At 54.4% G+C, this 14,458-nt stretch overlaps 1 protein-coding gene and 1 long non-coding RNA gene across 4 annotated transcripts; both read right to left on the minus strand.

Annotated features, from left to right (window-relative positions):
• Positions 1 to 631: 631 nt before the first annotated feature.
• Tle6 (TLE family member 6, subcortical maternal complex member) lies at positions 632 to 10,046 on the minus strand. 3 transcript variants are annotated; one of them, XM_074053439.1, is made up of 14 exons: positions 9,995 to 10,046; positions 9,001 to 9,042; positions 4,934 to 4,996; positions 4,609 to 4,849; positions 4,481 to 4,503; positions 4,129 to 4,201; positions 3,955 to 4,028; positions 3,827 to 3,864; positions 3,080 to 3,344; positions 2,753 to 3,003; positions 1,625 to 1,766; positions 1,191 to 1,341; positions 970 to 1,046; positions 632 to 866 (listed from the first exon to the last, which is right to left on the minus strand). In XM_074053439.1, exons 1-14 carry the CDS (start codon positions 10,025 to 10,027, stop codon positions 762 to 764), a joined length of 1,578 nt encoding a protein of 525 aa, XP_073909540.1. In that variant the 5' UTR covers positions 10,028 to 10,046; the 3' UTR covers positions 632 to 761. The 3 variants fall into 3 exon arrangements, with proteins under 3 accessions (XP_073909540.1, XP_073909541.1, XP_073909542.1); XM_074053440.1 differs by lacking the exons at positions 9,001 to 9,042; positions 9,995 to 10,046 and adding an exon at positions 6,985 to 7,105; XM_074053441.1 differs by lacking the exons at positions 9,001 to 9,042; positions 9,995 to 10,046 and adding an exon at positions 5,431 to 5,682.
• A 736-nt stretch (positions 10,047 to 10,782) lies between these two features.
• LOC141416455 (uncharacterized) lies at positions 10,783 to 12,564 on the minus strand. Its single transcript, XR_012441179.1, has 3 exons — positions 12,503 to 12,564; positions 11,867 to 11,924; positions 10,783 to 10,863 (listed from the first exon to the last, which is right to left on the minus strand). It is a non-coding gene; the product is annotated as an uncharacterized lncRNA (long non-coding RNA).
• Between the last annotated feature and the right edge of the window lie 1,894 nt (positions 12,565 to 14,458).

Below are 14,458 nucleotides of genomic sequence, written 5' to 3' on the forward strand. Positions count from 1 at the left end.
GTGCACACCCCAGGGCTCAGCGGTTAAACATAGGGACCATCTTCTAAAGAGGAAAGGTTTATTTTGGCTCAGTTTTGGAGGTTCTAGCTGTTAAGGAGCAGGGAAGTGTCAGGAACGTTCTAGAGGGAGTTTGGTGGGGGGTGCTGCTGGACACAGCACAGGCAGGAAGGCCACACTTCCCTGGGTTAAGGGGACATGGAGACATCTGCAGGGCCCCTCCCAGGCTGGGAAGGGGACACTGTCAGGTGCTGGCATAGATTTTAACTGTGGGCCGGGTCTTTCTGGTGAGGGAGAGGGGTCCTGAGCCCTGCAGCTGCTGAGCAGTGTCCCTGCCTCCATCCTCTCTAGGCCAGGAGCTCCCCCAGGGGGACAAAGTCACCCACCCTGAGAGCCATTTGTCCCTTAGTATCATAGGACACCTTGGGAAGGACCTGGTTCTCCCACCCCCACCCCCCATGCACGGGAAGCCATTCAGATCCCTTCCAAATGTGGGGACCACAGGAAAAGGAGACTAGGCCACTTCAGAGCCACTGGGATGCAAGAGGTCCTCCCCAGTTTCAGTGAGGTGGCCCCAGGGCAGGTGGGGCAGACTGTCACCCAGGGGACAGACAGACACATCGTGCCGCCTTTTTTTCACTTGCTTTATTCCACGTGACACACACCCAGAGTCTGCAATCCCCCACCAAATCTCCAACACCAGCGACCCTCCCTTCCCCTCCACCACTGTGCAGGGGGACAAAAAACCGGCTGGAGTAAGCCCCTCAATAGGTGATCTGGTAGACCGAGGCGTGGTCCTGGGAGCCCGTGACAATCAGCCGGTTGTTAGAAGACACATCACAGCACAGGATGGAGGAGCTCTCAGGGACCTGGCAGGGCGTGGGTCAGAGTGAGCCAGTTTGGGGACACCCCAGGGTCATGCTAGGGCTCAGATTTGCAGCACCCCCTGCCCCGTACAGCCCCCTGCTGTACCTCGAGGACCCTTACTCCTGTGGGCGTACTGTGGACGGTGACCAGGCTGTCCATCCCGACGCTCACCCACCACTGGCCTGGGAGGAAGCAGAGGGGCACCGGTCACACAAGCCCAGCCCCTCCTCTCTCCCTGTCCCTAGTCCCACTGCAAGATCACTCATGGCTTCCGGCAGTGGGGCAGGGAAGGGCCCCACGGGAGGGCTGTCAGGGGACACACTCACCGTATGGGGAGAACTTGAGTCCGAGGACGGTGTGATCTTTACTCCCCACCATGCGTGCCTGGCCCCCCGTGGTGGGCTGCAGCCAGTGCTGGCCGTTGGCCAGGCCCAGCAACATCCAGTCTTCCTGGGGACTATGGGACAGGCTCATGATCTGGGAAGGGAAGGGAAGGGAAGGGAAGGGAAGGGAAGGGAGGGGACAGGTGGCAGAAGGAAGAGAGATGAGACCTCAGCTTGGCTGGCAGCCCAGCCTTTGAACTCACAATCCTCCTGCCTCATCCTCCCCAGGGCTGGGATTACAGGCGTGCCTCACCACATCCAGCTGGCAGAACGTCCAGTGACCCCTACTTGGAACACCCCACCCTGAGTCCACCCCACCCTGTCCTATGATGGCCAGCAGCTGCCCAGCCAAGCAAGCCCCACTGCAGCCTCCACACCTGAGACTCAAATGTGTACTCCAGGGGCTCCCGGGCTGTCCGCAGGTCCCAGCCCCGCAGACAGGCGTCCAGACCCCCAGTCCAGATGGTTTGGTCTTTGATCATGATGCTCTTGGCACCATCCAGGTGTCCAGAGATGTCCCTGGTGGGAGGAGACAGTGGGAGGTCAGCTGAGGCACCAAGGGATAGCCTCACTACCACAAAGTCACCCCCTCGTGAGGGTCAGATATCAAAGCTTCCCCCTCAGGCCTCGTCCTCCCCTTTCCATACACCTTCGGCCATGAAGGGCCTCCAGGAACCTCACCTGAGCCCCTGAGCCTCAGTCTACTCATGCTGCCGAGTGGGTCTATCAGTCAGGGGGACGTGGCATTTCTGAGTAGCCACATAGAAGCATTTTGGTCGATGACAGATCAAATATGATTTTGTAAGGTAACAGACCTGAAAAACTAGCACCCAGTACCACCAGGCAAGAATAGCACGACTTGTTCCTCACGTGCTGGGCAACATGGGCATGGCACTGCCAGTCGGGTGAATAAAGTCAGCCTTGTGCCTGGTGTGCAGGTTTGGGCAAACCTGGTCTATGCTGTGTGCACACAATTGGCTAAAGATGAATTTCTCACAAGGAATCCCCCATTAATCGATGCACCTTTCATGATTTTGCCCTTTTAAAAATCCTCACTGAGTGGGGCACTAATGGCTGACGCCTGTAATCCTAGCTAGTTGGGAGGCAGATTGGGAGGATTATGGTTTGAGGCTAACCTGGGAAAAATTACCAAAGGAAAATGGACTGGAGGTGTGACTCTAGTACTCAAGTGGTAGAGAGCCTGCTCTGGAAGAATAAAGCCCCGAGTTCAAACCCCAGTCCCACCAAAAAAAAAAAAAAAAAAAAAAGTCCTTGGTCTGGGGCTATCACACCCTGTCAAGATGGGGAAACTGAGGCAGACCAAAAGTAAGGTTATTTCTTACAGCAAGGAAGAAATAACCCAGCCAAGATTAGGATTCATCTTTGAGGTTCTCAAATCCGAGTTCAGAGTCTGTGTGGCTTTGACAGGGGCTCAGATGGGGGTGGGGATGTGCACATGGAGGCTCACCCGACTAGAATCCAGACCCTGCCCACCCGAGCCGCACCTGACCACGCTGCAATCCCGTAGGTCCCAGATCCTGACGGTCCCGTCGGTAAAGCCACCCAAGGCCAAGTTCTCGTCCACTTTGGCGGCCAGCGCCTGGCAGGAGAGACCCTCGCAGGGCAGCTCGTCCTTCACGTACAGGGAGGGCGCAGACAGGTCCCACACGCTCACGCTGGCCATGTTATGGCCACCTGCCAGCAGGGTCCTGTCGTCGGAGGTCAGCAGGCAGGAGCGCAGGTAGGCCCCGCAGGTCTGGCGTGGCAGAGTCACGGTGAGCAAGGGACAGAGTGTACCTCCCCCCACAGGTGGCGCTCCCGCCTGTCCTCACCTGTATGCGTGGCAGCAGGTGGCTGTCGGGGAGCCTGTCCTCAGCCACCTGGCTAACCAGGCTCCACACCTTGATGCCCACCTTGCCGCAGGTGAACGCGTGACGCGTGAAGCTGCTCACCGCGGTGGCCAGCACCGTCTCTCCGTGTATCAGCACACGCATCTTTTGCAGCTTGCGTGGGACGGCAAACCTTTTGGCCTCCCAGGGTGCGGTGTCCAGCCTATTTGATGCGTCTAACTCTTCAAATTCCTCAGGGTCCCAGGATCTAAAGAGGAAAGGGCTTGGGGTACGCAGTCTCCTTTGCCCGGTCCCAAAGCGTTCTCATTCCTTCCCAGATGTCGGGGCCCTCTTCTTAGGCCTTGCTTCCCCCGACCACCTACCCAGCAGCCTACCCACACTCCTCCTGTGTTCCCTCTGCCACAACTATACACTTCTCCCCTGTACCTGGAACAAGCAAACTCCTATTCATCCTTTAGGGTCCTCACTATTATGCCCCTTTCTCCAGGAAGTCTCCTCCAACCTGGTCTTTCACAGACCACAAGATTGGGACTATCTACCACTGTCCCCTTCCTTGGAAATTCCTTCCCAATCCCTTGAATGTTCCTTGCAAAACCAGTTCCAGGTTCAAGTGGCAGTTCAAGTGGCATGTTTCTACTCAGACCCTGCAGCTTAGGTGAGACTGGGCAGAGGGACAACAGGTGTGCCCTGCCACCCTCCTCTGAGGCAAACAGCCAGCAGACCACTCACAGGAGAGTCAGGAATGAAAAGGCACCTCGGGCGGGCTCCTGTGAGGGAGAAGAGAGCTTAGCTTCCCTGTGTCATCCTGAAGCCCCCTCCATCCCACCCTGCAGCCTGTGTGGGCAGGTGGCACTCACCTGGTCCTCACAGGGCTGAGCATCATCTTTTTCTTGGGAAGCCTCAAGCTGGGTGGGCTCATCCAGGATGGCGGCTGGTTGTGGAAAACAGGCTGAGCAACACGAGCTTGGAGAGCAAGGGCTGTGCGCCCCCCATCCTTCCCTCCCGGGGTCCCCCAATCCCTTCGGAATTACTCATGGGTTCACAGTTGTCATCTTCTGCGCACAGCTCCGGTTCTGAGTCGCCCAGCTCTAGGTCCAAGCTTTCCTGTCCAAGGGAAATAAGACACTGTGATTGGGCCTGTTCATCTGCCCAGGGTCTCAGAACCAGGAAACCCCAGGTGTGGCCGGGCAGCCCCCCAGCTGCAGAAAGCAGAAGTCTGCAGGCCCAGGGCTGCAGAGACCCAGTGCCTCCAACCTAGCCCAATGCTCCAGGGGGTCCCAGGGACAAGGGCAAGGGCAAGGGGGCTGGGGAAGGGGTGTGCTCAGACTGCACAGTCAGGACAACCCTGGAGCCTCCTGGGTCCCGGCAACCGTGTTTACTCACCAGGCCCAACACAGGCTCTGTCACTATGACAACGGGCGAGGGAGGAAGATGGAGAGAGAACAGGGTTTGTGAGCCGCCCCTGGACACAGCCTCTGCTGTCCCCGGCCCCCTCCCTAAGGGACACTTACTTTCCTGCTTCTCTTCCTGATCATGAACCCCGGTAAAAGTCTGCCACAGATGATGGGTAAGAACATCTTCCCAAAACTCAGGCTTGCAGTCCCAGCCCAGTGGCAGGTCGTCCGCCTCCGGGGTCCACAGCAGCCCGCTAGTCGGCTCGTCTACACACTCCAGCAGGTCTTCTGGAGGCTGGGGGGTGTCGGGATCCTGCTGGGTTTCTTCTTTCTCGAGTGGGAACTGGACTACCTGGGGCTGCAGTCACAGGGTGAGACCCCCGGAGCAGACCCTTCCCCGAGCTGAGCCCCTCCCCTCCCGCCTGGAGGACCTGGAGCTCACCTCCATGGTTGGGGTGTACAGGAGTTGGCTGCAACTCTCTATCAGCTGGAAGAAGTTTGCTACCTGGGGGAGGTTGGCCAAGCAAGTCACATCTTGACACAGTAACCCACAGCCAGCCAGCTTCCCCACTGTAAAGCAGACACATTGACGAAAAGCATTTTTTTTTTTTTTTTTTTGGCAGTAGCAAGGTTTGAACTTGGGGCCTTATACTTACAAGGCAGGCTCTCTACTGCTTGAGCCATTCTACTAGAACTTTTGCTTAGCTCGCTTTAGGGATAATGGTCTCACATCTATGCCTAGGCAACCTGGAGGGCGACCCTTCTATTTCTACTTCCCTATTATACTTCCCTGGGATGACAGATGTCGCCACACCAGAGATAGGGTCCTGTGAACTACTTGCCCAGGCTGGTCTTGAACCAATCCTCTTGATCTCCACCACTCAAGTAGCTGGAATTACAGGTGTGAGTTACTGTGGCCGGTCAAAATTAACACCCTACCTGTCATAGAGTGGATCTGTTCACATCCCAGGATGACACTGCTCTTTGCTTTAAAGGGCTTCCAGAAGCAAAACCGAACATAGTAGACCCTCGGTATGGGAGGGCGTGTGGTTCCAAGGAGACCCCCATGAGAAAAAACAGCGCAAGCTCATCTTGCAGTTTAGTGTTTGTCTGTAGACATTGGATTCATCTGTCCCATACAGCAATCCTTAATCTCCAGTTCTCACTTGGTCACTGAAATTAAGCACATTAGGTGCCCTCTGGGGCTTAGGAGGATCCTAACTTTCACCCTGATCTTTGGGAGGATTTTTCACAAAACTCAGCAGCTCACACACCAACCATAACGTGGGACCCAGTGACAGCTTCTGCACATCCACTGAGCTGCGTCATACGTCCATGGGAATTTTTGACCTTTCTTGATGGCACTGGGATTTGAACTCAGGGCCTCATGCTTGCTAGGCAGGCATGAGCCTGCCTCTTGAGCCATTCTGGCGGGCCTTGATTTCTGATTTATTGTTTTTTGACTATGTTTGGTCAAAACTGTGCAAAATTGATTAGGCAGGCTCACTGTGCACAGTGAGCGCTCTTCATCCATGGCTGGCAGATAGGTGGAAAAAAACTGACTAATCGTTGCATCTCCCCAAACAATGCAGTACAGCAAGCGCGTTCACAGGATTTACACCTCATTAAGTGTTCTGAGCCATCTAGAGATGGCATCAAGTCTAGAGAACAGTAAATAAAAATATAACATCTGCCAGGCGGGGGTGTGTGTGGATTCTAAGATCTATCACGTGAGAAGGGCTCAAGCACCCTGGGTGTTCCCCTCTGGGGCTGTGGGAGGTCTCTGAGCACATCCTTGGCAGATATGGAGGGGATAACTATTTTGATTTTAAAAATCAAGCCATTGACTGGAGGCGTGGCTCAAGTGATAGAGCACCTGCTTTGCAAGCACAAAGCCCCGAGTTGAAACCTCACTCCCACAAAAAAGAAAAAAAGAAAAAAAAAAAAAAACAAGCCACATGGCCAGGCTCTAAGTTGTAACAGAGCTTATCTAGCATGTGAGAAGCCCCAGGGCTCATCCCCAGCACTGCAAAAATAAAATACAGCCGGGCGCCAGTGACTCACGCCTGTAATCCTAGCTACTCAGGAGGCAGACATCAGGAGGATCAAGGTTTGAAGTCAGCCCTGGCAAATGGTTCAGGCCTTATTTGGAAAATCCCCAACACAAAACAGGGCTGGGTAGGGTGGCTCAGGTTCGAGGCCCCGAGTTCAAACCCCAGTGCTGCCAAAAAATAAAACAGCCTCAGAGCAAACAGTGCAATCTAAACCAGGGTACCCGAGTGCCACTGTAGCTCATCGTTCTAGTGTAAATTAATCGGTGCCACTCATTATAAATATGTTTACCTTAGGGCCAGGGCAGTGGCTCAAGTAGTAGAGTACCTGCCTAGCAAGCAGGAGGTCAAGTTCAAACTCCAGTGCCACCAATATATACAGACACACACATACTGTACCCTAACCCAATGTCTACCATTTCCACCGACTGAGTGGCCATACCTCCAATGCCAGTACTGGGCAGGCTGAAGATCAAGTTCTGGTTACATAGCAGAAAACCAGAACAAAAACCCAGAAGAGCGCAGCCATGAGCTAACTGACAAACATGCAGCCTAAGGGCCACCTGGCATGCCCATGGCCTCGGGCTAAAGCCCCAGCACTGAAAAAATCAAAAACAAGAGGCCACGTGACCACTCTGGATCCAAATCTTGTGTTTGCCAGGTTCAGTGGCAGAGGCTTGTCTAGCTCGCTCTAGGTCCTGGGTTCCTCCGCGCCCCTCCCCACCCAAGCATCTGCCATTCTCGCTTTGCAGATAGGGAAACTGAGGCCCAGCACATCAAAGCCACTTCCCCAAAGTCAGGAGAAGAAAAGGAAGCCCGGAGGCAGTTAACCTGCCTGGATCCTCCCAGGCCTGCAGAAGCCCAGGGGAGCCCCCCCGCAGTTCACCCCGGCTCGTTAATGCGCAATTTCCTGGCACTCTAATGCGCTCAGCCTGAGTGAAAAGCGTGCCGGCCTGCCAGGCCTCCCTGGTGAGCAGCCCAGCCGCAGGGAGCAGGGCCTGGGCCCTGGGGGACTTTAAAAGCTGGGCTGCGGGATCACTGGCCAGGAACCGAGGGTCTCCCGCGTGGGCAGCACGCCCCGATTTCCCTCCAGCTGCAAGCAGTCCTGTCCCGAAACAAGTCCACAATTCCATCACGTCTTAACTGGCTAGCACCCCGCACCTGCAGCCAGTTAACTGGTGGTGCCTGACTACTGCCTTCATCCCTCCTGTCTGCCTGCCCCACAGCACCCAAAGGGGCGCCTATGAGCACCCAGCCAGGTGCCCCTTCTGCCTACAACCTTCCATGACTCCCACCTCCCTCAGATAAAAATCTTAGCTTTTCAAACACACACCCGCCCATACCCAGAGGCTCTGCCTTCTCTCTGCTCCAGCCACACACACCAGGCTCTGTACTGCCTCAGGGCTTTTGCATGTGCCATGCCCTCTGCCTGAAAATGGCCTCATCCCAGACATCCACCTCCTGGCTCTGATTGAATGCCACCTTCTCAGCAGCTGTCCAGGGCCCACCCTAAACTGCAACCCATGGCCACCATGATCCCCACCCCACCCCCTTCTGCTGCTCAGTTCTAGCCCCTGTACCTTGCCTGCCCTATTGCCTAACACACCCCACTCACCAGGCCCCCTCACCCCAAGGTCACTGTGTTCTTTTTTGCTATTTCCCTGGCATCCCCAACAGTTTCTGGTGGGCAGGTGACGGATGAATATGTGTTGAATGAGTAAGCTCCTTCTGGTGGCTTCCTGCCCCCCCCTCTTCCCGAGCTGCCCACCCCAGGCCCTGCTGAAGCTGCAGTCTGCAGCCCTGGCCTCCTGCCAGTTACATCTGGTCCAGGCAGAGCGTCCTGCCAGCTCCCTGAGAAAGGGGCCAGGTGGCCAGAGGACAGGCAGGGACTGAAGACCTTTGCATGGTAGCTTGGGCAGGTGCCCTGGACTGGCAGGTGGGCGCCTGCCCCCAGACCCCCTCGTGCCTACCCTCAGATAAGTGGAAGCCTGCAGCCCATCCATGTCTGAATCACTGACCTAGCAAAGATCACTCAGGCTACACTGGGAGCCTGTTTCCTGGAAGGGGCAGGAAAGATGAGAGACACCCCAAGAGAGGCAGATCCTGAACCAGATGCCAGTGGCTCACACCTGGAATTCTAGCTGCTCAGTAGGCAGAGATCAGAAGGATCGCAGTTCAAAACCAGTCCCAGTTCACGAGACCCTATCTCGAAAAACCCATCACAAAAAAAAAAGGGCTGGAGGAGTGATTCAAGCAGTGCCACCAAAAGAGAAAAAATAAAAAATGAACAAAAAAAATAATCTCCAGTGTCACGGCGGTGTCCGGGTTGGGTCTCTCCCTCCTCTGCCTACAACCCTCCATAGCTCCCACCTTCTCACGTAAAGTCCGAATCCTCTCTGCCACACACAAGGCCTTGTGTCCTCACATGCCCCCTCATTCTGGAACCCTTGTCACCCACCTGATTGTGATGATCTTGCAGCTGCTCCTGGACCTTCCTGAGCTGAAGCAACAGAAATCACAGGTATAGGCGAGGGTTTGGTTTGAATGCTGTGCTTCTCCGCTGTGTGACCCTGGGTAAGTGGCTTCGCCTCTCTGGTACTTACTCTTAAATAGGATCCAGCCCACCACAAAGAGCGCTAATTTGGGAGATGTTTTGGATTTCATTCTCAAGGTGAGGTTAAGGTCAGATCTTCCCTGAGGCCCACAAGGTCCTGCATGCCCTGCCCCCTCCTCCCTCCCCCTCTTGCTGTGATGTAATTGCTCCTCCAACACGGCCAGGCGCCGTCCTGCCTCAGGGCCTTTGCACAGGCTGTGCACTGTTCTCTCCAGGCGACAGTAACTCTGTCGTGTGTGTTTCACCCACAACATCATGTCATCCTAGAAGGCCTGCCCGTCAAACCCTTCTACGGCTTTTATCCCCTGATCTCGTCACTTCTGTTTTTTGCCTCTGTCATCCCCTTGGGGCTGAGATAGCCACAAGTCAAGTCTGGCTACTGACACTAGATTTTAAGAGATTCAGTTCCTTGGTGGCAACTGAAAAGGGTTTGGTGGCTGCTGGGTGTGCATTGGATGCTGTAGATAGAGAACATTCTGGAAAGTTCCAGAAAGTAGCACCACACTAGGGTGGCACAAGGGTTTAGCTCATCTGCCTTGAGCAACCAACTGTGGCCCTGAGGAAGAAGAGAAGAAATGCCTACTTGAAGTTGGAATTCCTAATATTTGTAGCAAGGTATTAATTTAAAAAAAAATGCAAAACTCCCACAAGGTAGTTAATGGGCTGAGTTAATTTCAAAAAGTGAAAAAAATTAAGTGTGGGGGGAGTGTCTGTCCCCAAACCTGACTCCTGAATTAAGAGGCAGCCCTTCTGAGGTGTGAAGCAGGGCAGAGGGACCAGTTTGCAACTTGTCACAGCTGTCCCCCTGGGTAGGGGCTGCCTCTGAGGTCCAGCTCACCAGGTAGTGGATGCTGTCCAGCTGTGTGGTCATTTGAGGGGGGAGCCTGGGGTGGTGGGGGGGGGAACAAGCAGTTAACACCCTGCCCCAAAGAGAGGCCCCTTCCTCCACCCTTCACCTAAGGGCAGGGCCCAACTGGGATGAGCCACCTGCCCCTTCCAGGGAGCCAAACAGGAGGTGTCACAGGCTCCTATACCTCAATTTTGAGACAGGTGTGGTGGCTCACACCTGTAGTCCTAGCTACTTGGGAGGCTGACATCCAGAGGATTGAGATTCAAGACCACCCTGGACAAATAGTTCAAGAGATGCCATCTTCAAAATAACCAGAGCAAAAATGGTCTGGAGGCGTGGCAAGCACCAGAGCACCTGCTCTGCAAGTGTGAAGCCCTGAGTTCAAACCCCAGTCCCACCAGGACTTTTCTTTTTTGAGATATGTAGTCCCTGCTGGTCTGGAGCTTAGGATTCCCCTGGCTCTTGGCATCCCCAGTGCTGGGATGACAGGTGTCGCAATGTCCAGCTAGGATTTTCAAGTGGTGCTTGGGATGACCCAGGGTCTACCCGGGCCCCACCCCAGCCCTAATGCAGTACTTTCGAAAAATCAAATGGATTGCAACCAGCTTCACTTGGAAGGGAAAAAAAAAAAAATGATTTGCAATAAAAGCAAGGGTGGGGGTTACTGGGTCCTTCGGTTTCAGGCTCTCTAGGGTGCCCGGGGCTGGGCAGATCTTTTGGACCAGGGCCCCCAGACAAGGGATGGGACTCAGCAGGCCCTGGACCCGTCCTCACCTGGGAAAGTGGTCCTTGAGCTGATCCAGGGTATGCTGATACCTGGGAGCCGGAGGCGTGGAGTTAGAAATCTCCGGATGAGGCTGGAAGTCAAAGGAGGGGGTAATAACACCCACAGCCCCCTCCCAAACACCCCCAAGGGCAGGGCGCCCTCCTCTAGGACCCACCTGCCCTAAAGCCTGCGGCTCAGAGTGACCCAGGGTGGGGCTTGCTACAACCAGAAGCCAGTTTTCCTTCTCTTGTTATGTAAGGATGCATGTTCCCTCTGAGACCACTTTCGAAGGCGTTTTATCATAGTGCATCGCAATAATCATTTGTTTTAGTCATTTCTCTGGCTCTCACTGTGTAGCCTGAACTTCTGATACTCCTGCCTCAGCCTCCAGAGTACTGGGATTACAGGCGGGTACCACTAAGCCCAGCTGGTTTTACTCTTAATGTAGCAAAACTTACAAATTAAACTTGTTCCCTTTTTTGTGGGGCTGGGGAAGGAACCCAGGGCCTTGTGCATGCTAGGCAAGCGCTCACCACTGAGCTGTACCCCCAGGACTGTAAATTAAACTTCATCATATCCTTGAACTATTAATGTGTGTTAATAAAAATAGAGGAAAAACGCCTTTATCTTAGGTTCTGAGGTATGGGAAAATCATTACAGGGTCTGGCACTATCTGTAGTTTCAGTCCCTACTCCCTGAGGATGGGGGTGGGTGGGAGAACTGAACCCAGGGAGTATCTTCTATTTTGCAGCCTGGCTTAAAATGTAAAATATTTCCCATGTGGTCTTTTATAGAAAGTTTCCCCACCCTTGTCTCTGGAAGAGGGTGACTCGTAAAATATTAATGGAATAGGGGACGTGTTCCTCTATTTTATCACCTGTGTTTGAAAGTGAGCTTCATTAAAAAAACAAAACAAAACAGCACGGGAGTGGCACCTGTCCTTATGCAGTGATGGGTTATTGCCACCAGCTGCACAGCAAGGCCACTGTCACAGGTGTGCCCAAAACAGCCATGGGCAAGAGAAGGCACTGGAGCCAGGGCCCTGTCCCACCCCACCTCCTCAACGTGTCCTTTAGGGTGCACCAGGGGCTGACCTGGCCTTGAGAGCTCATCTTCAGGCAGTGGCTTCCAGGACTTTTGTGGCCAGAGATTCTGGAAAGAGAGGGCAGGTCCTGAAGGAAGACATGGCTGCCCCAGGGACTGAACCAACGCCCAGTCCTACCACGGGGCTTTTCCGGAACACCCATCTCCAGGGCCCACTCTTGGGCCCCCACCGCCACCGCCCCACTGCATTTCCTAAGTCCTATACCCATGCACCAGTGCGCTGATTATGGGGGAAGGAGGCCCCCCAAAATAGTGAGTACGGCACCACCCAGCTTCACCCCTTTTAAGTGGGGCAGTTGGGTGCTGGGCACACACGCATAGCCCCTGCTGGGGGCAGTAAGGGATGGCAGAGCCCAGAGACCGTCACCAACGAGGAATCTTGATTTTGAGACAACCTCCTAAAACACAGAGGGTCAAAGGCCAAGGGTTTTGAGGGCTGAGTAGGAGTTCAACAGGTGACTTGGGCACAATTTATCAAATAGGAAAGAGACCTAGGTTCGCTCCAATCACTACTTGCAGCAGCAATATCCTCCCTCCCTTGAGTTCTGCGCTCTCAACGCCCCTCCAGCCCTTTCCTTAGCCCGGACCCCCGGGATCCCTTCCAGGAAACAAGCCTATAAACGCACGCCCTGAGGATGGAGGCCCAGGGGGAGCAGACAGGAAGCTGCAGAGGTCAGCCAAGTTCAGGCCAAGAGGAAGCACCTCCTCCCTCGCACCGGACCATTTGACCCGTCGGGCCCCGCCCTCCCCGCCCTGGCCACGCCCACCGCCACCTGGCCCTAGAAGCCGATCAATGAAGGAGCCGCGGCTGCACGTGGGCTCGGGCTCTGCGAGCGGCCACCGGCGGCGATAGCCAATCGTGAGGCCGCTTGCCCACGTGGGTCACGCCTGCCACTGCTGATTGGTCTGCTCGCCCGGGCGGTCGGTCTGGTTGTCAATCAACGAGCCCTGAGTCTCTGCTTAACCTTTTCGGTCCTGCTGCCTGGAAGGGCGGCTTGCAGAAGAGCAGGCCGTTTGGGGTTCAGGCTGGGGCGCGGATGTTTAGGGGGGGATGGGGCTTGGCAGACAGAGGGTGGAGTTTGTAGAGTGGCCCAGCTACTTGCATCGTTTGGTGAGAAGTCTGATCAGTTTTATTTCCTTTACTTATTTTTTGCAATAATGAGGTTTGAACGCAGGGTCTCTTACTTGCTGGGCAGGCGCTCTGCCACTTGAGCCACTCCACCAGCCCAACCGTTTTTGAGCTTTGGAGTGACCACGGAATGACTGGGGTGGACAGTAAAGTTGGGTCTTCAGCATTGTAACGCCAGTCCTTCGATTAGGACCAATAACATTGTCCTTTGTGTTAAACAACAGCACCATGCAAAAGGAGCTTCGAGCCCAGTTTTCTGGAGATAACCTAATAGCTCCCTGTTTCCTGGAAGCTCCGCCCCCTTTCTATCCCCTCCCTTCACGTTTTCTCAGCCAACTTTCCCTACCGCCCTCAGCCCAGTGCCAGAGAATCCGAGCACCCTGCAGGAGGAACAGCTCTGGCTCTGAGGCTGGTGTGGGATAGCCAGGGTGGGGAAGGGTGGTGAGGTTACGATTGGAGAAAGGGAGACCAGAGGCAGAGTGTTCTGGCATATGTACAGGAGGTAAGGGGGTGGGGAATGGGATTAGAGAAGGAATCAAAAAGCTCTGTTTTGGCATGGAGTCCAGAAGCCAATTTCAAAACTGGAGTTGCCCCAGGACCTTTGCACTAGCTGCTCCCTCAGCTTTGGATAGTCTACTTGCACGGCCATTGGCTTGCTCCTTCACCTCTGTAGGCCCTCTGTTCACAAGGAAGTCACCACCTTATTGAGGCCTCCCGTGTCCTTTTTATCTTTCTCCAAATGTGTTTTAGGTTGAACTAAACTTTGAGAATCTCAGTGGCTTCAGTGAGGGGGAGCTCACACCACCGTCCTACACCCTGTTGTCTTCAACGTTCCTATAGTGCTGCAGAGGTGTCCCCTACCCTGGGACCTCCCTGTGTGACACATGCACCTGGATGTGTCTGCCCATGTGGCATCCAAACTGGACAGAGAGCTCCTCTGTCCCTTGTGGTGTGCTGGGTCACTGTGGGGAGAGACTGAGGGCTTAAATGTCAGGAACAGCCCCAGAGGAGGCTGGATGTGAACACATAGTAACTTGGGTTTTAGAAGTGAGCTTCGGGTGCTTAACTGACCTGCATTTTATTTACAGCCTGGTCTGCTAATTGTCCCTCTTTGGACTTTGTGTTTTTCCTACCTCTGGCTGTCCACTTTCAGTTGGTCACATGCTTTTTATCCACACTGCATCCTCTGGGCACGTGGCTAATTAAATTAAATTCAGTTCAGATTGGGGCTGGGGAGGTAGCTCAGTGGTAGAGCGCTTGCCTAGCTTGTGTGAGGCCCTGGGATCCTCGTTCATGAAATGAAAAATCCCATTGCTCAGATATACCCGCTACATGGCAAATTCTCAGTAGCCATTTGTGTTGGGGGATGTCATACTGGACAGCAAAGATCTAGAAGTTTCCATTATCAAGATTAAAGACCAGTGGAACATTGATCTGAGGTTCTTAGCAAAGC

This window comes from Castor canadensis, chromosome 14 (genome assembly GCF_047511655.1).
Source record: "Castor canadensis chromosome 14, mCasCan1.hap1v2, whole genome shotgun sequence".
NCBI lineage: Eukaryota > Metazoa > Chordata > Mammalia > Rodentia > Castoridae > Castor > Castor canadensis.